The sequence below is a fragment of the Rhincodon typus genome, chromosome 16 (genome assembly GCF_021869965.1).
Source record: "Rhincodon typus isolate 14 chromosome 16, sRhiTyp1.1, whole genome shotgun sequence".
NCBI lineage: Eukaryota > Metazoa > Chordata > Chondrichthyes > Orectolobiformes > Rhincodontidae > Rhincodon > Rhincodon typus.
In genome coordinates this window covers 5,158,614-5,184,295 of record NC_063347.1, presented here as the reverse complement: position 1 = coordinate 5,184,295, position 25,682 = coordinate 5,158,614, and the positions used below count along the sequence as shown (strand labels likewise).

The 25,682-nt window shown below is 42.5% G+C and overlaps 1 protein-coding gene across 2 annotated transcripts in view; it reads right to left on the bottom strand.

Moving 5' to 3' along the window:
• Positions 1-14,335: 14,335 nt before the first annotated feature.
• LOC109920692 (MICOS complex subunit mic25a-like) overlaps positions 14,336-25,682 on the bottom strand; it is a 419,169-nt gene continuing 407,822 nt past the window's right edge. For both annotated transcript variants that reach the window (XM_048606552.1, XM_048606553.1), the window contains one exon: positions 14,336-14,701. In XM_048606552.1, the coding sequence (XP_048462509.1) occupies positions 14,678-14,701 (24 nt within the window). In that variant the 3' untranslated portion in view covers positions 14,336-14,677. The remainder of the gene's footprint in view (positions 14,702-25,682) is intronic.

Genomic DNA, 25,682 nt, shown 5'->3' with positions numbered 1-25,682 from the left:
GGCAATTCCGCTCTTTACAAGGTCATCATGCATAAATTTTCTCTTCAAAAGGGTCTTGGTCACGAAACTTGATTTTGAAAGAAGTCCCGACAGTGACGTTCTCTTTTCAAGCATTTTACAGCAAGCTGTGTTGTACTCATTAATATCGTTGTACGCTCAAATCTCGGAACTGATGGTACTGATAGAACATACTGTTAGAATTTGACTCCTCTGTGTGGTGAGATAGTGAGAGATTACATGAAATATTTGCTAATAATATTCAGTGTTGTATTTACATGGTTATTAAAAATGTGATAGAAAATGTATGACTGCACTGTGTAAGCAATGATTCAATATTTAACCCTTCTTTTGGTACTCAGTGCACTATGCAAAGCATCTCTGACTGATGGCGGTTGAGGGGGTGATTGAATTGAATTGATCTAAGAGACAAAAGGATTTGATGATTCATATATAGAGAACTTTTGTAAAGTCAGGAAGCATTCCTGAACATAAGAGGTCATGGAAATCTGAAACACTCTCTTTCAAAAGACTCTTGAAACACCATTGGTACATTCAAGACCAAATTTATTGCAAAGTGAAACTGAAAGGGTTAAAGGACATTTTGTGATAAACCCTGCCCATTACAATATAAAGGATGATTCCTGAGAGGAGCTATCCAGTTCAGTTCGACTTGTTTGATCAAAATTCTTAAGAGTTAAGTTCCAACTAACTACATAATAAGTATTTACTCTTAAGTCTAGTCTAACATCTCACAAGAAACTATCACGTAACTTCGATGTAATGTAATTAGCTACTAAATAGTATGTAATAAACCGATGCTGTTCAAGCCTCCCTTCTGCTAAATACTTTGTGTAGACATCCTTCCCCACTTGCTGTCAGTAGCTTGGAATAATAATAATAGGCAGGATTATCATAGAATTGTTACAATGCAAAAGGTAGCAATTTGGCTCATCATGCCCATACTAGCTCTCTTTTTGACTTCATGCCATACAGCTGCCTTTCCCTCATGAACCAGCACATTGTTTCTGTTTAAATAAATGCTTGGTAGTACAGAACTTAACCATTGCTAAAAGGAGACAACAAGTTGAAGCTCATTTTGCACTCATCAGAACTAAGACGTAAGAAATAGACTTGAACAAAGACACACCATTTTGTACAGAATGAGACTAACCAGAGACTGTCTACCTGCCTGGTCTGACAATGAAGATTGACAGTTAACAGTTCTTGTTGCATCTCCAATGACGGCCCAGTCAATCAGCCCTCTCTTCTCATGTGTACCAAATGGTGTCTCTTTGTTGAGGTCCTGAGGAGTACAAGACAAAAAGTTCTAACTTTTCATTTCCTTTTAGCAACTTCTATTTAAAAATCCATCCAATACCATCCTGAATGACTCAATTAAACCTGCCTCCACCACACCTCCAGGCAGTACATTTCCAGACCCTAACCATCTGCCATGTGAAAAAGTTTTGTCTTATCTTGCATTAATTACTTTTGCAAAACACTTTAAGTATGTGCCCTCTGGTTCTCGCAGTCACAATTTCTCCCTATCTACTCTCCAACAAATCTCCCCTCGGCCTTTATCTCTTCAAGGAAAACAGTTCCAACTTCTCCACTCTTTCTTCATTTTTCTCAACTTTCGCATTCCTGGAACCATTCTTATAAACTTCTTCTCTCCAATGCATTCACATCCTTCCTAAAGTGTGGCACCTAGAACTATTCACAATACTCCAACTGAGGTTCAACCAGTGTCCTATATAAGTTCAGTATAACTTGCTTGCATTTGTACCCTATGCCTCTATTAACTAAGTCTAAAGTACTGCATGCTATGTTAACAGCTCTATCTACCTGTCCTGCCAATACTCAGGTGGAGCTGTTGGACATGACAACACCACTTACAAAAAACGAGAGATTTTGATTATAGAGTCATAGTGCCACACAGCACTGAAACAGACCCTTCAGTCCAACCAGTCCATGCCGAACATAATCCCAAACTAAACTAGTCCCACCTGCCTGCTCCTGACCCATATCTCTCCAAACCTCTCCTATTCATATATCCATCCAAATGTCTTTTAGACGTTGTAATTGTACCCGCATCCACCACTTCATCAGGAAGTTCATTCCACATGCGAATTTCCTTGTGTGTAAAAACATTTGCCTCATGCCTTTTTAAAATCTCTCTCCTCTCACCTTAAAAATGTACCCTCTAGTCTTGAAATTCCCCATCTTGGGGAAAAGACACCTACCATCATTGGGAGTTGAAGTACTGATCAGTCATGTTCTAATTGGACAGCACTGCAGGCATTGGGAGGCTAAACGCCTCCTCCAGGTCCAATGAGCCTCACTAAAACAAAAGCAACATTTACACATAAATAATAATGTTTCAGAGCATTTCGCAGGAACACTGTGAAAAATGGAGAATGACACTGAGTCACTTAAGGAGATATGAAGTCAGATGACCAAAAGCTTGGACAAAGAGGTAGGATTTAAAATGTATTTTAAAGGAGGAAAGGGTGGCAGAAAGAGAGGCTGAGAGGTTCAGGAAGGGACTGCCAGAGCTTGAGACCTAAGAAAATGAAAGGATGGTCACTGATGGTTGAGAAATAATGATTAGGCATACACAAGAGGCCAGGGTTAGAGGAGTTTAGAAATCTTAGAGGGTTTTGGGGCCAGAAGAGATTATAGAGATAGGATGGGGTGAGGATGAGCAAGTAAGGTTGAAAACATTAAACACAAGATGTTTTTTGACCAGGGGCCAACACAAGTCAGTGAGCACAGGGACGACAGGAAAATGGGACTTGCTCTGAGTAAAGACACAGGCCGCAGAGTTTTGGGTGAGCTCAAGTGACAGAGAGTTGAGTGTGGGAGACTGGCCTGCAGTCTGTGGGAAATGCTGAATGCTGCTGATCCAAGATGGCAATAGGATAGACGAAATTGACAGTGTGAGATGATTTTCACTTTTGTGCTGATGCAGTGCTACTCAACCATAGAGAAACTGAGTCCATGGATTGTCACTCCTGCGCCTTTAACCTGCTCTCTGAATATCAACATCAAGAAAACTGTAGTTATGGGGCAAGGTGTCACTTGCCAGATCACGATATACAACCCCACTGGAAGTGGTGAGCAAATTCTATTACATTGGGTTCACAGTGTCTGACCATGCAGATACATTAAGCAATGCTATGTATTTTACATGGCAATAATAAACTCTGAGAGGAGAAAAGAAAATTGCAGATTTCCTCACACCTTTTCTCATCGTTCCATCATAATTTAGTTGGAAGAGTTGACAGCAAGTCCCAGTCATGAGGCTGAAATTTTTCTGGCTCATTGTAAAAGTGATTTGCCCTAGACAGCTCAGCACAGTTACAAAACACTGCTGAACCAATGCAGGTCAAGAGGCAACATCAGGGTTTAACAACGTGAGCATATTTTGTGGTTTTGCAATGGAAAACTACAATTGTTTTAAGTACATTTTCTGTGCAGGTTAAATAGGATGATGTGTTGAAAGTTTCCCACAATAAAATAATTGAAAATTTCTTAGCAATGTAACTCAGCTCAAAGTGTTCTTGTAGTGCAGTGAGTAGGATTTCTACCTCTGTGCCAGCAGTTCCAAGTTCAAGTCCCACTCCAGGACTTGATAGTCAAGGAAGGTGCATTCATAACATTGCTTCTTGTAAATCCTTCCAACACAGTCCTATGCAGTCAGTAAGAGTGAGAATCTGTGTGATGGAGAGACCATCACCGCTCATAGCTCTAGATTACAACATGAATGTGAACGTGTGCATTGCTACAGCAACTCAGATTCTTTTTTTTAAAGAATCCCTACAGTGTGGAAACAGGCCCTTCAGCCGAGCAAGTCCACACCAACCCTCAGAGCAGACCCATTCCTCATAACCCACTTGATCTACACATCCCTGAACACAATGGGCAATTTAGCATGGCCTAGCCTGCACATCTTTGGACTGTGGGAGGAAACCAGAGCACCCAGAGGAAACCCACGCAGACACAGGGAGAATGTGCAAACTCCACACAGACAGTTGCCTGAGGGTGGAATTGAACCTGGGTCCCTGGTGCTGTGAAGCAGCAGTGCTAACCACTGAGCCACCATGCCACCCTTAAATTCTTGGATTCCTTGGAAGATCCAGTTGTCCAAAATGGCTGGTATGGACCAGATCGTTGCTGGGGTTTGATCGCTGATCTGGCTGTGAATTCTACTTGTACTGTATGTGGTGGAGGTTGTAGCAGTGTAAGGCATGCTCCCTGAGAACTCAGCTCCCAGACCGAGGATCATTAACTCTTTCTGTTCAAACATGGGTCAGCTAACTCAGTTGATTGGATGGCTGGTTTGCAATACAGAGCCATGCCAACTGCTTGGGTTCAAATCCTGCACTGGCTCAGGTTACCATGAAGGAGTATTCTTCTCAACCTCTCCCCTCGCCTGAGGTGTGGTGACCCTCAGGTTAAACCACCACCAATTGTGTTGCATTCATGAGGGAGCTGCCCTACGAGGCTATGGAAACTTTATCTTTACCCATTTACATTTGAAAATAACAAACGCTAGACTATGTTCAAAACTATGAAGGGTTTGGACAGAGTAATGGTGCCAGTGGCAGAGGTGTTGAGAAACAGAGGGCACCAATCGAAGGCAACTGGCAAATGGAACAGAGGTGGCACAAGGTAAAGGAACACAGTAAGTGGTGGAGAGGTTATGGTGGGGCAGATTTAATTGAGGATTTGGGAAACAAATTGGATAATTATCTGAACAGAAATAATGTTACAAAAACACAGCAAAAGAGCCGTGAGGAAGTTTGAACATCAGGACGAGAATTTAGAACATGAAATTCGGATGGACTTAGAGCTGGTGTCAGCGTGGAAAGGGATGATAAATTGGGAAGTATTGGGCATGGGATGGAATATGTGCTTTAGATGAGTTGAAGTTTAAAGAAAATGAAGGATGTGAGGTCAGCCAAGATGTTTAAGTTGATCCTGCAGTTGACAACGGCAGGGATGAGACTTCAGTGGCATTGGACAAGGGAACAGAGGAGACTTGTGACATTGGGAATGTAGAAGTAGGCTATCATAATACTGAAGAGAATATGGGGCACAGAAATTTGACTTGGATTGAACTGGGTGCTGAGGATACAAACCGTCTGGTTGAAACTGAGATAATTGCCACTGAGGGGTGTGGAATCAATGGGAAGGGTACGGTCTTTGTGATTGGAGTTAAAGACAATATTTTCTGTCATTTCACATTACTGAAGTGGAGAAAGGTGCAGCACATCCAACACTGGCGGAAAGTCTGATGGAGGCAGGTTCAATCAAGGCATGCAACAGGGAATGAGACTGTTATTTGAAAAGGAGCAATGCACAGGGTTACAGAGAATCAACACAGGAAAGGCACTAGGCAAACTGTTTATTCGAACAGCCGGAGCATACTTGAGGGGCTGAATGGCTTCCTTCAGAGCTGTAACAATTCTGCGACAGAGCCCTTCATTTCAGACTGAGAAGACATTTCTTCACTCAAAGGGCCGTGAATCTTTGCAATATCTTACCCAAAGGGGTTTGATAGCTGTTTCGTCTCTCATGGGATCAAGGAATATGGGGAGCAAATGGGTTTGAAGTCCAACATCAGTCATAATCTTGGTAGGTCAGACCTGATGAGCTGTAGGGATTCCCCTGCTCCTAATATTTATGTTCCTATATTCTTGAATTCAATATTAAAGTAAGAAATCATCACTCATCAGGCTGAATGCCTAACCAAAGCGATTCAAGCAAAATTGTGGAAGTTGGAGTTCCACATGAGTGAAGCTGTCCACTTTAGCTGAGTGAAAACCAAATGTTCTTATTGGTGAAAGACTGGGAGCTGCAGAGGAGAAACAGGAGCCCAGGAATATTATCCAAGTGCATCAATCAATAAAGCAGGCATACAAATTCCTAAAAGGTGACAGGTCTGTGGTCCTCAGCAGGCTGAGAGAAGTGAAGTTTGTAGTGTTTCAGTGATACACAGCCTTCGTCAATTGCTATCTGGAGAACGGCAGTGAGTTGGTGGATTGAGCCACAGAAAGGTTCTCATGGGTACAGTGCAGTTTCAGAAGCTTGGATCTGGTCAAGAATAAGTTATGGGGGTAGTCTGAATGAACTCCATTGAGGGGTGATCCAGTAAGAGCTGTTTTTAAAGCAATGGCTATTTAATAGGATAGGTACAAGAGAAACTATTTTGTCTGGTGGTGAATCTAGATCAAGAGGGCATGACTTGGAACATCTTCAAATCCTCCATGGCCACAACTCGTCCTTATCCAAGTAACTCTCAGACATTTCCTCGAATTCTGACCTCCTAGTTAAATCACTTCACTACTGGCAGTGATACCTAATCCTTGGAATTCCATCCCTAAACCTTTCTGCCTCTCTCTCCTCCTAAGATGCTCCTTAAAAGCTCACTTCTTTGCTACAGCCTTTCTTTCCTTATCTAATCTAGTGTCAAATTTTGTTTTAAAATGCCATTGCGGAATTTTGGAATGATCTAAGACTTTGGGTAAGAGATGCTGTCGGATATGAGAAATAACTTTTTTGTACACAGAAAGTGGCAATAGTTTGGTACTCAGCCCATACAAGGCTGGTGGAGGCAAACACACCCAATGATTTCAAAAGGAAATTGGAAGGGCACTTGAGGGGAGGGTATCAGGGATAAAATGGCAGAATGGGATAGACTGGATTACTACACAGAAGGTCAGCATTGACATGCTGAGCCGAATGGCTTCCGCTACCATAAATGATTCTATAAAGAACATGAGTGGTGGCTTGTATTCCCTGAAAGATGGTGGTGAGTTTATAACAATTTTTTTTTAATCTCAAGGCCAATCCAAAATAATGGCTAGATTCCTTGAAATTCATCAATCTTACAACTATCGCCATGGTTGAAAGACAAGCTTGTGGAGTTGTCTCAAATGTACAAGATAATAAGGTGTCACTTTGCAAACTGTTGCATGAAATCCCCTATTTAACAAGAATTAGCTGCACTGTGATATTCCTTACCTTTGCTGCCCCATCCTCTTCTTCCTTGAAAATGACACAAACATACCACAGTGCTGAATGATTCTTCGCTGAACAGTATTTCATGAGATCTCTAGACCGAGAATGTTGCAAAGATATGAAGTTTTACTAGTTACACAGTGAGAGCAAATAGTGGTGAAAGGACAGACAGTATTTAAATAAAAACCAAAAGAACGGCAGATGCTGGAAATCAAAAACAAAAACAGAAATGCTGGGAAAGCTCAGCAGGTCTGGCAGCATCCATGGAGAGAAATCAGAGTTAACGTTTCGAGTTGAGTGACCCTTCCTCAGAACCGAAATGTTAACTCTGCTTTCTCTCCACGGATGCTGCCAAACCCGCTGAGCTTTTCCAGCAATTTCTGTTTTGGTTTGAGCCAGAATTTAAACTCTGCTGACTGTTATTTTGATTAAATATATACATAACTTTGTGTAGATATATAGACAGCAGGCAACTGAGGAACAGGTTATTGGACTCAGCTGAACTGTGCTGGCGTTTCTGCTCTGCACAAGCTCCTCCCATTCCTCTTCATCTAACCACTATCAGCATAACGTTCTATTCTTTCTCTCTCCCTGTGTTTATGTGGCTTTCCCTTAAATGCATCCATGCAATTTTTCTCAACCACTTCTTGTGGTTGCTTCTGAATTCCTCACTGGATTTATTAGTCATTATCTTATATTTACAACCTTCAGTAGAAACACCTCTACTCAGCGAATGATGAAAATGTGGAACTGTCTCTTACGAACAGATGAAGCAAATAACATTAATGCATTTATGGGCAAGTTGTATCACAACTTGCATAAATATTTATTTAGATTGCACCTTTAGTGTCATAAAACATCCCAAGGCACTTCACAGGAAGGTTATAAAGCAGTACTTGACATCAAAATTCATAAGGTGGTATAAGGACAGATGACCAAAACCTTGGGCAAAGAAGTAAGAACTTGGGTGAGAAAGGAGTTGAAGGATAGGCTGGTAAGAGGAAATGGAGAAGGCTGGGTGGAGGGACATAAACACCTACATAATTAGGTCAAATAGCTGTTTCAATTACTATGTAGTACTGCTCATCCAAACATCTGCTGTCTAAGGACTGGGCCATGGAATTTTCTATTATGGGGTGTAAGCTTGGCATCTTGGCATCCCATCTGTGGGTCACCTTCTCCCGCAGGTTATGCAGTTCTCAGCTCATTACACATGCAAACACGAGGAGCTCAGTGAATCTGGTGGAGATGGTTCATCCCTGGGTTTGGTGACTTCCCAAGTTCTTCCCATGTACATTTGAGGGTCAAAGGTAATGGTAGCATAGCCTGCCCCAGATCGCCTTCTCCTCTTGCCTCGGACACCTTTCCTTTCTTGTCTTGCCTCAGCTCCAATCTTCCTTGGTGACCCTTCTGTTGTATAAGCATGTAAGGATTAATACTGTGGAGTACCTTAAGCACTGCCCACTAAAACAATACCATATCACCTTGATAGGAAAACAGCTTACTATCTTCTTAAGGGCTCTAGTGATGCAGTTGTAGTATGCCTACCTTTGAGCTAGGAGGCCTGAGTTCAAATCCCACCTGTCCCAGAGATGTATCATTGCATCTCTGAACAGATTAGATTCATAAACTCCCTACAGTGTGGAAGCAGGTCATTCAGCCCAAGTCCACACTAACCCTCTGAAGAGCATCCCACTCAGACTGACCCCTCCACCGTATCCCTGTAAACCCTGCATTTACCATGGCTAACCCACCTAGCCGGCACATCCCTGAACACTTTGGGCAATTTAGCATGGTCAATCCACCTAACCTGCACATCTTTGGACTGTGGGAGGAAACCGGAGCACCTGGAGGAAACCCACGCAGGCATTGGGAGAATGTGCAAACTCCACACAGACATTTGCATGAAGCTGGAATTGAACCCTGGTCCCTGGCGCTGTGAGACAGCAGTGCCAACCACTGAGCCACCGTGCCGCCCCACTGATTGGAAATATATCTTTTAAGACATACTGTAAAGACCACATTTATTTTTAGAGCTGCGGACTTCAGAATTGGAAAAGATATTGCTTGAAAGCAAGAGACTGTGGAAGATATTGCAGTTTTTTAAAAAATAAGAGTTCCTGGGCTCATTGTATTTGCAGTATTCGAGCAGTAAGGGAGGTAGCCAGACATCTCGGCTCTGTGGGAGTGCATCCCTAATTACCGTTGAGAAGGTGGTAGTGAGATATTTTCTTGAACTGCTGTATTCCTTCGGGTGCAAGTACACCAACAATGCTATTAGGGAGGGCGTAGCGGGGTTTGGGCCTAAAGCTATGCAAGGCCAGCATTTGCTGCCCATCACTAACTGCCCTTGAACTGAGTGAGTGACTTGTTCAGCCATTTCAGTGGGAAAAGCCAACCACATTGCTGGGGGTTTGGAGTCACATGTAGGTGAGTCTGAGCAAGAGAGGTGGATTTCCTTCCCTAAAGGACATTAGTCAACTAGATAGGTCTTAGAACAGCTGATGAATTGCATGGACCCATTACTGAAACCAGCTTTATATTCCAGATTTATTAGAAATGCCATGTCGCTAGAACATTTAGTCTGTATCTTTGAAAGACTAGTCCAGAACTTAAACATTGCTCAAAGGAGACAAGAAGTTGAAGCTTTTCAAATCATAACTAGAAGGCATGAAGCAAACAGTAATAAAAAGCACTCTATTTTATACACCTGGAGGAAAGTGCTGATTGACTGGGCCATGATTGGCATAGAGATGTAGCAATAGCAGTTAATTGTCAACCTTAATTCTCAAACCAGACAAGTAGATTCCGATTAGGTGTTGCCATGGGGATCGAGCAAGAATTGTTTGTCTCCATGACCCCATGTATTGAAAAAGGTACAATGCATGTACAAATTCCTTTAACCTACATAAAACAAGGTCCTGAGTATTCACATATGCAGCTTCTAGCACAGCAGGTGACTGGTTTCCAATTAAATTATTAGCTAAGATGGAGTGAGTTGGTTAGCTCAGTTGGCTGGACTTTGATGCAGAATGATGCCAACAGCAGGAGTTCAATTCCCACACTGGCTGAGGTTACTGTGAAGGTCCTGCCTTCTCAACCTCTCCCCTCACCTGAGGCGCTGTGTCCCTCAGGTTAAACCACCATCAGTCATCTCTCTCTAATGAGAGAGCAGCTCTATGGTCCTTTGGAACTATGCCGTCTTTACCTTTACATTGGAAACAAAAGTGCTTGCAGCTGCTAGGATTTCCTAGCCTTGTTCCAGTGAATTACCAACCACAGCCCTGCTCCAAAGACAAGAGTAAAGGTACAGTCCAAGAAGGAAGTAAGAACAATGAAAAATGCCTCCACTGGAATGTACATATCTGCCTCCAGTGAATATCCTATTGGGTAGGAATGTATATCAGGAGTCTATTCTGCCCTTCAAGTCCATTCCACTGTTAAATCAGATCAAGGCTGGTATGTAATCTAATTTCATAAAAGGGCAGTGCAGGAAAATGGAACTCATTAGATTATGTATAATATTTTGAATGGTTTCAACAAGACGGCGGATGTTTCCTCCTGTGGACTGCAGAATGAGGGAGCACTGTTTTAGAATTAATGGTCACCCTTTTAGGGCAGAGATGAGGAGCAAATTTTGTCTGAGAGAGTTGTTTGACTTTGGAACCGTGCTTTAGAAAGCAGTGAAGGCTGGGTCATTGAATATGTTTTCAGGCAGAGGTAGGTAAGATTCTTGTTAGGAAGGGAATCAAAATTTACCAGGGGTAGAGGGGGAATATGGACTTTGAAACACAAACAAATCACCCATGCTCTGATTGAATGGCACAGCAGGTCTGAGGGGCCGAATGGTCTACTTTTGCTCATATTTCATATGTTTGTGTAGTTCTGTCAAAAAGCAAACACAACCATGACAGGCCAAATGACATTCTGACCTGTATGAATCTGTATTCATAGTAACGCAACAACATCCTTGTATTTATAAAGCTCCTTAGTCCCATTTCCTTTTGTGTCTTAAGTTAACAAAATCTATGTTGCTAATTATCACTGCTGCTGTGGAAGAGACCTCCAACCTTCCATCACTGTTTTTGTGTATAAGTGCTTCCAAATCTCACTCCTGGAAGGTCTGTCCCTATATGTTAAACCATGCTCCCAGTACTAGACTCTGCAACCAGAGGAAATAGTTTCTCTCTATCTACCAGAGTTGACACAGCAGAAAAAAAGATTAGAGGGACTTGTGAAAATGAGGAAACTGAAAGTAATTCATATTAATGAAAAGTCAGTACTCAATAAATTAACTGGATTGAAGTTTGACAAATTCCCTGGACCAGACGAGCAGTATCTAAGAGTGTGGCTACAGAGATACTGGATACATTGATAGTTATCTTTCAAACTTCTATAGATTCAAGGAAGGTGCCAGCAAACTGGAATGTAACAAATGAAACTCCATTATTTAAGAAAGGAAGTGGATATGAAATGGAGAAGCATAAACCTGTTAGTTTAACGTCAATCGTAGGGAGAAAGTTAGAATCTTTTCTAAAAAAAAATGATAACTTGACACTTGGAAAATAATGATATGATTGGTCAGAGTCAACATGGATTTATAAAAGGGAAATCATGTTTGACAAACCTGTTGGAATTCTGAGGCTGTTACTTGTAACAGAGATAAATGAAAAGCAACAATCATGACGCATTTGGATTTTCAGAAGGTTTCTGATAAGGTCCCTCTTGAGGACATTAGTAAACAAAATTATAGGATTTGGGATTGGAATTAATATACTGTGCTGGATTCAGAATTGGTTGATAAATCTGAAAACAGACAGTAGGAATTAACTGGTCAGTCTCAGCACGGCTGGCTAATGTCAATGGAGGATGGCAAGGATCAGATCTGCGGTCACTGCTGCTTATAGTGTATATAAATGATATGTAAATGGGGACCAAATGTAATATTTCTAAATTTGCTGATGATACAAAACTAGATGGGAATGTAAAAACCAAAAGAACTGCAGATTCTGTCAATCAGAAACAAAACAGAAATTGCTGGTAAAGCTCAGCAAGTCTGGCAGCATTGTGAGGGAAATCAGAGTTAATGTTTCAGGTCGAGTGACCCTTCCTCAGAACTCGGAATGTAACTTGAGAGGAGGATGCAGGGAGGCTTCATGAGACTTGGACAGGCTAAGCGAATGGGCAGACAGAATACATGTCAAGTGAATAAATGTCAAGTCACTTTGGACGACAAGAGGAAGACAGAATATTTTGTGAACAGTGAGAGTTTGGGATGTGTTGATTCCCAAATGAATCTGACTGTCCTTTCTTGTGTCACACAAAGCTAGCATGCAGATGCAGCAAGCATTTAGGAAGGTAAATAATCCGTAAGCCTTCACTGCAAGGGAATTTGACTACAACAGTCAAGAAGTCTTGCTTCAACTGTATAGAACCTCGATGAGATCACACCTGGACCATTGCTCTCCTTATCTAAGGAATGACATTCACCTTCCAAACGCATAACCACTACCATCTAGAAAGACAGCAGATACATAGGAACACCACCCCTTGCAAGTTCCACTCCAAGCCACTCACCATCCTGACTCGGAAATATATTGCTGTTCATCCACTATCACTGGGTCAAAATCCTGGAATCCCCTCCCTAACGGCATTGTAGGTCAACTTATAGCATGTGGACTGCAGCAGTTCAGGGAGGCAGCTCACCACCACCTTCTCAAGGGGCAACTAGGGACAGGCAATAAATGCTGGGCCACCCCTTCAGGCCACAAGTGAATAAAATAAAATTGGGATGGAGGATGGGAATGCTCTCTTACACGGTATTGTAGGTCAAGCCATAGCAGGTGGACTGAAGCAGTTCAAGAAGCCAGCTCACCATCCCCTTCTCAAGGGCAACAAGAGACGGGCAATAAATACTGGCCAGCCCACGTTCTACAAATAAATATTTTAAAAGAATATATACTTGCTATAGAAGGAGATTCGCCAGATTAATCCCTGGGATGGTGAGATTGTCTTATGAGGACAAACTGAAGAAACTGGGCCTATATTCTCTAGACTTTTGAAGGATGCGATGTGATATCATTAAAACATACAAAACGCTTACAGGAAATAACAGGTAGATGCAGTGAGAAGTTTCTCCTGGTTGATGAACCTAGAACCAGGAGATAGTCTCAGCATAAGACCGATATGAGGAGGAATTTCTTCACTCAGACGTTGGTAAATCATTAGAAATCTCTACCCCAGAGGGCTGTGGATGCTCAATCACTAAGTATATTCAAGATCAAAATCGATAGCTTTCTGGAATGTGTGGGAAAGTGGAGTTGAAATAGATGATCAGCCATGATCTAATTGAATTGTGCAGCAGGCTCCAAGGGCTGAATGTCCTAATCCTGCACCTATGTTCCAATGTTTTTACCCTAGTTACAGAGTTTTAAGATACTTGGCAAAAGAACCAGGGAGGTGAAAGTGTGTTACTCAGCTTTATGATCTGGAACACATTATGTGGAAGGGTTTTGGAAGCAGATTCAGTCGTAACTTTCATAAAGGTATATTCTTGCAAAGGAGAAATTTGCAAGACTATGGGGAAAACACAGGCTAGTGTAACTAATTAGATAGTTCTTTCAAAGAGCCAGCAGAATCGCAACGGATCAAAATGCGTCTTTCTGCACTGCATGAAACAATGATTCAAAGTAACACGTTTGCATTTATGTAGCGCCTCGTAAAGAAAGGTTTTTAGAAAGAAAAGGGACACCAATGAAGGGAGAGGGAGTCTGTACAGGTAAAAGTTGGCAGAGGCTCCCTGGGTCAAACACACTGGAACTTCTGTATTCAACACAATGGGAGCTTGCACCATCGGCAGCCTGCAGCCTTTCTTAGAAAGATAGTGATAAAAAACAGCAGTCTGCACACACTCCCAAACAAATCAGCCGTCACCTAACTGGCCCGTCGTTTGCATTTAGGATCATTGTCAGCAGCTAATTTTGCTGAAACTTGCACTCTCCAGTAGGAGTCAGTGGATAATGACTGGAAGCTGTACTTGCCTCTCCCAGACAGGCCCCAAAGTGTGCAAGCTGACTTGTTGCCATGTCAGTCTCAGGCCTGGTTGAGATCAGCCTTGCCCAACACAGATCGAGGTTTTGGGCCTGGGAATTCATGTCCCATCGAGTCAGGACTTCTAAATGCTGTGCATTGTTCATTTCAGAGCCCTGACATCCAAACTGCAGGTGGTGTTCCCCATCAGTTCATTAGCACCCATTAAAGATACCTACTTCCTGAAACTGACAGGTGCTGGATGAAGGAAACCAGTGAGTGCATTTCCAAAACAAAAACTTTATTCAACTGAACACAATAAATACAGAACCATCTAACTATTATAACATGAAATTTCGGATGAAGGTACGACATGATGGAACGTTCCATATGTACATACAGCAGAAGAGGAATAATTTGGGTTATTTATGCAGAGTTTCAAAAGAACGCTGGGTCATGTTTGCAATGAGCTAATATCAACGGGTTGACGAAGTCAGTTCAAATGCATATTTGTTGATAAACACAATCGTAGACAAACCCTGTTGTGTTTGTGAAGAGCAGAACATTGTTTCTACGGGAACAGGCACTGCACAGGGAACACTGCACAGAGCCTTCGTGCACTTTAGCCATGATTCACCAACAGCATCTGAAAGGAAGGGAAGAAGGCATGCATTTTATTTTTCGTTGAATGACCAATGGAATATTCTCACAATTCATCCGTGCACATAAATATGCTCATGTTGCTGAAAGCACAATAGAGGAATTTATATTTCAGGAACACTCCTGATATTCTAAATTTGCACACACTGTAGAAAAAGCAGTTCCCACCAGCATACCTACTTCCCATGAACTGAAACCTGCATCTTTAAGTAATGCCATGAATTGGATAGTTTTTTGTGAGACCAACAATGACCAGTTATCACAGGTTTTATCATAGAATCCCTTTAGTGTGGAAGCAGGCCATTTGGTCCATCCCTCTGAACAGCATCCCACCCCTCCCCCCTACCCTATCTCTAAATTTTCTATGGTTAACCCATCTGGCCTGCACATTCCTGGACACCACAGGGCAATCTAGCATGGCCAATCCACCCTAGCCTGCACATCTTTGGACTGTGGGATGAAACTGACACGGGGAGAATGTACAATCTCCACACAGACAGTCACCGAGGGTGGAATCGAACCCGGGTCCCTGGCGCTGTGAGGCAGCAGTACTAACCACTGTGCCACCTGTTAGCTTTGCAGATCAATTGGGTGGCCTGCCATACTCTCTTATCCTCTAGACATAGGTGGTAAAGCAGCACATTGTCAGACCCAAACATTCAGGTTAAACTAACACACAGATTTATTCACAAGTAAGTTAATTACACAGAATCAGTACTCTATTGCAAGAAGCTTGCAGAAACAATACTGCATTTGCGAAGAAAATAAATTGTGAAGAGTTGTGAATCTTCGCTAAACTTCTCTTTATGAGTTTCAAACTGCGTCTTTAACAAGTCACTATGTGAGAAAAAGCATTCCACAGATGCTCCATTGGTTATATCTAACAGAGAAAGCAGGTTGAAACATTTGAATAAAAATGCTCTGCTTCTGAGCAATTGTCTGGGATTACAAAAACTGGCTTCCTCTAAAAATGAAAGTTATTTCTCACGGTAGCAGGGAAGTGGTTTGGTGGCTTTGTTTCACTTTCAAAGGGGATAAACAATGTTGCAGTAAGTGCTTTAATTAGATAGAAATATGGAAATTAGTACAGTAGGCCATTCAGCCCAATGAGCCTAGTCCATCATTCAACATGATCATGGCTGATCCTCTGTCTCAACACCATACTCCTGCTCAATTCCCACATCCCTTGACACCTTTAGCCTCCAAAAATCTAGCCATTTCTTTTCTAAACATCTTCAGTGACTTTATCTGTCTCAGCTCTCTGTGATAGAAATTTCACAGAAACTTCTCATTTCAATCCACATATCCTGAGATTATGACCCCTTGTTCTGGACTCCTTGGCTAAGGGAAATATCATCTCTACATCCAGTCTATGCAGTCCTGTCAGAGTTTTGTATGTTTTAGGAGATCTCTTCTCACTCTTCTAAACTCCAATGAATCCAGGTGTGGCTAACATATCTGCCATCCTAAGAATCAGTCTGGTAAACCTTTGCTGCACTCCTTCTATGGTAAATATATTTTTTCTTCGGTAAGGAGACCAAACTGCACACAACATTTCAGGTATGGTCCCACCACGGCCCTGTAAAGCTGCAGTAGGAGTTTCTTGTTCCTGTATTCAAACCCTCTTGTAATGAAGGTCAACATTTGCCTTCCAATTATTTGCTGCACCTGCATGCTTGCTTTCAATGACTTTTGTACAAAGACATCTAGGTCCCTTTGATCATCAACATTTCCTATCTATCACCATTTAAATAATAATCCACCTTTATTTTCCTACCAAAGCGGATGTCTTCATATTACACGGCATATGACACTTATTCACCCTCTCACTCGACTTGTCTAAACTGCCCTGAAGTCTCTTCACATCCCCTTCAGCAGTCGCAGTCACATTTTTACAAGTTTTATTTTCACAAAATGTGGAAATATTACACTCAATTCCCTCATTCACATCACTGACGTACACAGTGAATAGCTCGGGCCTGAGCACTGATCTCTGCGGTTCCCCACTTGTCACTGCTTCCACTCCAAAAACAGGCCCATTTATTCCTCCTATTGGTTTCCTGTCTCACCAATTCTCAGTCCATGCCAGTATATTACCGCCAATCCCATGTGCTTCGATTTTGCACAATAACCTCTTATGTGGGACTTTATCAAAAACTTTCTCAAAAAAACAAATGAACCACATCCAATGGTTCTACTAGTTATGTCCTCAAAAAGCTCCAATTAGTTTGTCAAACATATCTTTCTTTCATAAATCCAATTGACTCTGTGTAATACTTATTTACTAAATATCCTATTATCACATCCTTTAAAATGAATTTCATAATTTTCCCTCCTATTGTTTTTAGGTTGACGGTCTGTAATGCCAAATTTTTTCCCTCCCTCCTTTTTTAAATAGTGGATTTACGTTTGCCCCTTCCAATCTACTGAGGCAATGCCAGAATCTACACAATTTTGAAAGATGACAACCAACACACCCACTATTTCCATGGCCATCTTCTTTAATACCCTGGGATGTAGGTTATCAGGGCCTGGTGACATATTAACTTTCAGTCCCATTAATTTCTCCAGCATCTTTTTATAAAAAAATACTGATTTCCTTCAATATCTCCTTCCCAAAAGACCCGTGCTTCTCTAGCACTTCTGCAAAGTTTATTGTGTTATCTTCTGTGAATACATAACTGAAGTAGTTGCTCAATTGCTCGCCATTTTCTTGTTCTCCATTATCAATTCAGATTGTATGGGCCTACTATATTTGTCCTCAGTAATTCTTTTATTTTTACATAATTACATAAGCTCTTACTGTCCCCTTTTATGTTTCTTACAAGTTTACTCTCATGCTGTATTTTTTACCCCATATTCAACTTATTAACTTCGTGGGAGGCTAGGGAAGAGACTGCTAGGCCCCTTGCTAAGACATTTGTATCATCAATGGCCATGGGTGAGGTGCAGAAAGACTGAAGGTTAGCTAATGTGGTGCCATTATTTAAGAAAGGCTGTAAGGAAAAGCCAGGGAACTACAGACCGGTGAACCTTAGGTCAGTGGTGGGTAAGTTGTTGGAGGGGATTCTGAGGGACAGGATTTACATGCATTTGGAAAGGTAAGAACTGATTAGGGATAGTCAGCATGGCTTTGTGCATGGGAAACTGTCTCACTAATTTGATTGAGTTTTTTGAAGAGGTGACAAAGAAGACTGATGAAGGCAGAGCAGTAGATGTTGTCTATATGGACTTCAGCAAAGCTTTCAACAAGGTTCCACATTGTAGACTGGTACGTAAGTTTAGATCAAATAGGATCCAGGGGAACCAACTAATTGGATACAAAATTGGCCTGAAGGTAGGAGACAGAAGATGTGGTGGAGGATTATTTTTCGGACCGGAGGTCTAAGGATCAGTGCTGGGTCCCCTGCCTTTTGTCATTTATATAAATGATTTGGATGTGAATATAGGAGGTATGGTTAGTAAATCTGCAAATAACACAGTGAAGAAAGATTATCTCAGAGTACAATGGGATCTTGATCAGATGGGCCAATGGGCTGACGAGTGGCAGATGGAATTTAATTTAAATAAATGCGAGGTGTTGATTTTGGTAAGGCAAACCAGGGCAGGACTGAAAGTTATTGGAAAGGCCCTGGGGAGCATTGCCAAACACACTAACCTAGGGGTGTAGGCGCATAGTCGCTGGTAGACAGGGTGGTGATAAAGGTGTTTGGCATGCTTGCCTTCATTGGTCAGAGCATTGGGTATAGGAGTTGGTATGTCATTTTTGGAATACTGCACACAATTCTGGTTTCCCTTCTGCAGTAAGGATGTTGTTAAACTTGAGCAAAAACAAAGTTGTTGGAAAAGCTCAGCAGGTCTGGCAGCATCTGTGAAGGAGAAAACAGAGTTAACGTTTCGGGTCCACTCTGTTTTCTCCTTCACAGATGATGCCAGACCTGCTGAGCTTTTCCAGCAACTTTGTTTTTGTTCCTGATTTACAGCATCCACAGTTCTTTTGGTTTTTGTTAAACTTGAGAGGGTGCAGAAAAGATTTACAAAGATATTATGGGACTAGAGGGTTTGAGCTTTAAGGAGAGGCTAAATAGCCTGGGGCTTTTTTCCCTGGAGTGTTGGAGACTGAAGGGTGACTTTATAGAGATTTATAAAATCATGGGGGCCATGATTTGGGTGAAAAAACAAGGGCCTTTATCCCAGGGTAGGGGAGTCCAAAACTAGAGGGCATTGGTTTAAGGTGAGAGGAGAAAGATTTAAAAAGGACCTGAGGGGAAACTTTTACACGCAGAGGGTGGTGCGTGTATGCAACTAGCTGCCAGAGGAAGTGGTGGAGATGGATAAAATTATGACATTTAAAAGGCATCTGCATGGGTGTATGAATAGGAAGGGTTTAGAAGGATGGTGGCCAAATGCTGTCAAATGGGAATAGGTCGGACTGGGATGTCTGGTCAGTGTGGATGAGTTAGGCCAAAGGGTCTGCTTGTATGCTGTATGTGGAGGTGCCAGTGTTGGACTGGGTTGAACAAGGTCAGAAGTCACATGACACCAGGTTCAAGCCCAACAGGTTGTCCAAAAGCTTCTGTTTACGAATAAATCTGTTGGACTAGGACCTGGTGTTATGTGATTTCTGTCCAATGCTCCATGACTCTAGTTGTCCTTTGCTGAATTATAAACTGCTCCCAGTTTTCAGGCTTGTTACTTTTCTCTACAAACTTTATATGACTCAATCCTTAATTTCTTCTGTTAAGCATGCATGGCCACTTTTTGTGTTGTGTTCTATGACTCAAAAAGAATGCATAACCGCTACAAAGCATGTATTTGTTCCTTAAATATTAATCATTGCCTACCCACTGTCATGTCCTTTAATGAAGTTACCCAGTCTATAGCAGCCAATTCACCCTTCATGCCTTCACAATTTCTTCTGTTTAGATTTAGGATCGTAGTTTGGCATTAGACTACTTTACTTTCCATCCCAGTGATGAATTCTATCATGTTATGTTCATTTTTTTCTTAGAATTATGAATTAATCCTTTCTCATTGCAAAAATAAAATCCAGGATAGCTTGCCCCAAGTTGGTTACTCCATGTCCTGGTCTAAAAAACACCATCTTGTTCAGGCTCCAGGAATTCATCTGCCTCAGTTTATTATCATTAATGTGGTCTTAAAATCACATGGGATTATTGTAGTACCCTTGTTGCATGCATCTCTAATTTTCTACCTACCCCCACCACTACTGTTTGGAGGCTTACAGATAACTCTCACTAATATTTATGTCCAATGTTGTTTCTTAACTACAGTCAGATTAATTCCACATCTAGATTTCCGACACTAAATCTGTTCTCACTCTTGTATACTGATTTCATTTTTCACTAGCAGCCCATCCTCCTTTTCAGTTTTGCCTGTCTTTGCTAAAGAATAAATACCATTGAATGTTCCATCCCAGCCTTGATCACTCTGCAGCCATATTTCTGTAATTCCAAACATATCATACCATTTTTGCACTGTTAATTCTACTAACTTAGTGCATATGCTCCATGCATTCTGATATAGTACCTTCAGATTTTTAGTTCTGACATTTTTGCATAACGTTTTGTGTTCCATCCCTATTTGCTGCCTCCTGTTGTTTACTCTGCCTTCTGCTTTCACTTTCTATCTTACATTTCCATCTTTGCTTTCCTCATTCTTGTCTCCCCTCTCATATTTCCATCCCTCACTCCTCTCGTTTAAATCCTCCCTCACAGTGGATGCCCCTGCGAGTATATTGGTCTCAGTCCTGCTGAGCTGCAATGTGCCCGGTTTGTACGGGTCCCATCTTCCCCAGAATAAGCCCCATTGTCTCAAGAATCTAAATGCCTTTTTCCCCATACAATCCCTCCAGTCATGCATTCAGTCAGTCTATTTACCTAATCTTAGGTCTCACCAGCATGTGGCACTGGGAGAAATCCTGAGATTACTGCCTTTTGATTACTACCTCCTTTCTAAGTTATTACCATATTACTATCTCACTCACTTTACCTGTGTTGTTGGTGACAACATAAACTATGAGTTCCTCCTTTTCTCTCTCCCCCTTCAGAATGTCCTGCAGCTGCTCAGTGACATCCTTGACCTGGTATCAAGAGGCAACATACCATCCTGGTGCCATAGAATCTCCAATCATTATTGGTTTCACTCTCTTTTTTCTCTTGAACTCCTGTGCAGTGGAGTATCTCCTGGTGCGAGGGATTTGGTCATCATTACATTCCATTCCCTCACGAGAAAATCCAAGACAGAAAATCTGTTAGAGATTCTTACTTCCTATTCTTACTTACCAAGGTTATCACCTGGCCTGTCCTGGCTGCCAGTCCCATTTAATGAGCCTATGTTTTCCCTGCAATATCACTCTTGAGTATCAGTAAGAGTGACCACCACACAGTCCTTGTGGAGACAAAGTCCCACCTTCACATTGAAAATAACCTCCATCATGTTGTGTGGCTCTATCAATGGGACTGGACTTTGAACAGATCTAACAATTGAAGTCTGGGTATCCATGAGGCGCTGTGGGTCATGAACAGCAGCAGAATTGCACTCCAGCACAATCTGCAACCTCATGGTCCGACATATCCACCACTCAACCACTAACATCAAACCAGGAGATCAACCCTGGTTCAATGGAGAGTGCAGGAGGGCATGCCAGGAGCAACACCAGGCATACCTGAAGATGAGGTTATCAACCTGGGGAAGCCACCAAACAGGACTACTTGCATGCCAAACAGCAAAAGCAGCAAGTGACAGAGCGAAGCGATCCCACAACCAATGGATCACATCTAAGCTCTGCAGTCCTGCCACATCCAGTCATGAATGGTGGTGGTTGATTAAACAACTCACTGCAGGAGGAAGCTCCACAAATATCCCCATCCTCAATGATGGGAGAGCCCAGCACATCAGTGCAAAAGACAAGGCTGGAGCTTTCGCAGCAATCTTCAGCCAGAAGTGCCGAGTGGATAATCCACCTCGGCCTCCTTCAGTGGTCCCCAGCATCACAGATACCAGCCTTCAGCCAATTCGATTCATTCCACGTGATATCAAGAAATGGTTGGAGACACTGGATACTGCAAAGGCTACGGGACCTGGCACCATTCTGGCAATAGTACTGAAGACTTGTGCTCCAGAACTTGCCACTACCTAGCCAAGCTGTTCCAGTACAGTTACAACACTGGTATCTACCTGACAATGTGAAAAATTGCCCAAGTATGTTCTGTACATAAAAAGCAGGACAAATTCAACTTGGCCAATTACTGCCCCATCAGTTTACTCTCGATCATCAGTAAAGTGATGGAAGGTGTCATCAACAGTGCTATCAAGCAGCACCTGCTCAGCAATAACTTGCTCAGTGACGCCCAGTTTGGGTCCCACCAGGCCCACGCAGCTCCTGACCTCATTACAGCTTTGGTTCAAACATGGACATAAGAGCTGAATTCCAAAGGCGAGGTGAGAGTGACAGCCCTGGGGAGGCAGAGTCTGGTGATTACAGTCATACCTGACATGGTCATGGTTGCTGCAAATCAGTCATCTCAGCTGCAGGACCTCTCTGCAGGAGTTCCTCAGGATAGTGTCCTAGGCCCAACCATCTTCAGCTCTTTCGTCAATGACCTTCCATCAATCATAAGGTCAGAAGTGGGGATGTTCGCTGACGATTGTATAATGCTCAGCACAATTTGCAACTCCTCCGATACCGAAACAGTCCATGTTCAAATGCAACAAGATCTGGACAATTTCTAGGCTTCGGCTGACAAGTAGCAAGTAACATTCGTGCCACACAAATGCCAGGCTATGACCATCAGCAACAGGTGATAATCTAACCACCACCCCTTGACATTCAATGGTGTTACCATCACTGAATCCCCCACTATCAACATCCTGGGGGTTATCATTGACTAGAACCTCAACTGGACTCACCACATTAACACAGCGGCTACAACAGCAGGTCAGAAGCTGGGAATACTGCTGCGAGTAACTCATCTCCTGACTCCCCAAAGCCTGTCCACCATCTATAAGGCACAAGTCAGGAGTGTGATGGAACACTCCCCACTTGCCTGGATGAGTGTAGCCCCAACAACACTCAACACCATCCAGGACAAAGCAACCCGCTTGATTGGCACCACATCCACAAGCCTCTGCTCCCTCTAGTACCAATGCTCAGTTAGCATCAGTGTGTACTATCTACAAGATGCACTGCAGAAATTCACCAAAGATCCTCAGATAGCACCTTCCAAACCCATGACCACCTGTAAGTTCCCCTCCAAACCACTCACCCTCCTGACTTGGAAATATATCACCGTTCCTTCACTGTCATTGGGGAAAAATCCTGGAATTCCCTCCATAATGGCATTTTGAGTCAATCCACAGCAGGTGGACTGCAGTGGTTCAAGAAGACAGCTCATCACCACCTTCTCAAGGGCAACTAGGAACGGGCAATAAATGCTGGGCCAGCCAGCAATGTCCACATCCCACAAATGAATAATTTTTTTCAAAAAATTACTCCTTTTGGAGTAGGGGACCTTTTGTTGCCATCACTATGCCATAACTCCAGAGAATCTTGGTGAGCAATTCAAGAAGATATTGCCTCATCCTATCGTTACCCAGTATTCACAAATATATGAGACAAGCACTTCGAGATAGGAATAGGTTATGTTGATACAGTGAGTTAAAGAAAGGTGGGAAAAGGCTGGTTTGGAACATAAAGCCTGCAAAGACCAGTTGGGCCAAAGAGCCTGTTTCTGGGCTGTAAACTGCACATAACAACTGAGAGAATAAAGCTCGGCTGATGCGTAAATTGTCCTTAGCCTACAAGGGTTGTGGCCAATTGTAGCTGCTGTCTGCTGACAAATAACTGACTCTGCAGGGACACCCTGGTCTGTAGGGCCCAGGCCTACAATGCATTAACAACTGAGACAATGGTCTTAACCCACCCCCAAAGATCTTAACTTTGCATGCCTTGTCTGTAGTCAAGTGGGAAGAGCGCTGACAAAATTTGCAGTGTTGAATAACTGCTCCTTGGCCTGCTGTGTTCATCCAGCCCTGCACCTTGTTGTCTCGGATTCACCAGCATCTGCAGTTCCTACTATCTCTGATTCAACTCTATCATTCCTGTGGCAATTCCTTGGTCCAGCGGAGTTCAAAAGGTGAGGTATAAAAAAAAAGATCAATGTGATGGAAAGAGATATCTAAAGATGTCTGTATCACTTAGAGACCAGAGGATGTTAGAAGGAGCTAGCAGGAGATGAATCCTCACTGAATTGCACAAAGGGTGTTGGATTGTAATTGTTGCAGCTTTCTTTTAATCAAATTTATAGCACAGAAACAGGCCATTCAGTCCAAACGTGCCGTGCTTCACATGAACTCACCCACTCACCCGTACCCATACTTTGTCTAATCATATCAATATATCCTCTAAACCTTCACCCACTTCACATGATTATCCAGCTTCCCTTCAAATACATATTCTCATTACACACTGGGTAAAGCGTCTCTTTTAAATTTATTTGTGGTTAGTTTGTATTTATGGTTCTCTAGTTTTGGATTTCTCTGACAGTGAAAGCATCTTTTTGACATCTACCAAATCAGACCTGTGTTAATTTAAAACACGCTATCAGCTCACCCTTTATGCTTCTCTGTTCTAGAGGAGAAAGAGCACAGCCTGAGAGAAAAGGAAAAAAGCCTAACGCAGTTTAAGCTTGCCACCTTACTGACAAGAAAACCTCCATAATGCTCAGAGCATGGTTCCAGTGTGGTTTCTGAAGAATGCATAAATCTGTTCTGTGATGTGAATAGGAATCAGATTGGAACACAGCACTTTCCTTAATTAGTATTCTGTAAATACTCCTTGTAACTGCATGTGTGTGCGGATGTAATGCAACACAAAGGCAAGAAGATTGCTTGCAATTGCCCCCTTGAGTATCCATAGGCAGTGAATGGAGTAAATGAACTAGCAATGACAGTGCTTCACTGTTGTAAACCCATCTCCTTCACAGCTTATAATTAGAGGATCGCTCACCAGCTACTGCAACCCATTACAGTTCCTGAATTCTTGGTGGTCTTCTGCTTAAGGGCACCTATAATTAATTTACTGGTGGGTTGTACAGGATGCACAGCAGAAAACAGCACCACACAATTCTCTAAATCCCCTTGATCAAAGAGCAACAACAGCAGAAAAGTATTGTGATTGTCCATTTTTTTAATTAAAAGAAGCAAACCCTAGATTCTCCTGTTTGGATGGATGCTAGAGCAGTTTACAATGTAGCTTATGTAAGGGCAGTGGGGGACAATTATGACAGGGAGACGATCAGTTTGCTGATGACAGAATTTTAGAATTAGCTTTATTGCCCCACATATTCATACAACGACAGTGAAGCATTTACTAGTCGCCACTTACGGCTCCATCTTAGGTACCAACATACTGATGTACAGATTCTTAAGTACAATTTCTAAAGGAAAACAATTAGAAAAATAAAGAAATATAAAGTCCAGCAATAAATTAGAAAAAATAGAGAAATAAGAGATCAGAATAACAGTCCTTTTCTGATGAAGGGTCTAGGCCCGAAACGTCAGCCTTCCTGCTCCTATGATGCTGCTTGGCCTGCTGTGTTCATCCAGCTCTGCACCTTGTTGTCTCCGATTCTCCAGCATCTGCAGTTCCTACTATTTCAGAATAACAGTCCTTCTGACCCAGACCACATTGGGTCTCACCTCGTGTCCACGCTGAGGCCGGGAGTTCGAACACACGCTGAGCCTGGGAGTTCGAGTCCACGCTGAGGCCGGGAGTGCGAGCCCACGCCAATGCCAGGAGTTTGAGTCCAAGCTGAGGCTGGGAGTTCGAGTTCAAGCTGAGGCCAGGAGTTCGAGCCCACGTTGAGGCCAGGAGTTCGAGCCCATGCTGAGGCCGGATGTTTCGGCCCATGCTGTGGCCAGGAGTTCGTCTCCACGCTGAGGCC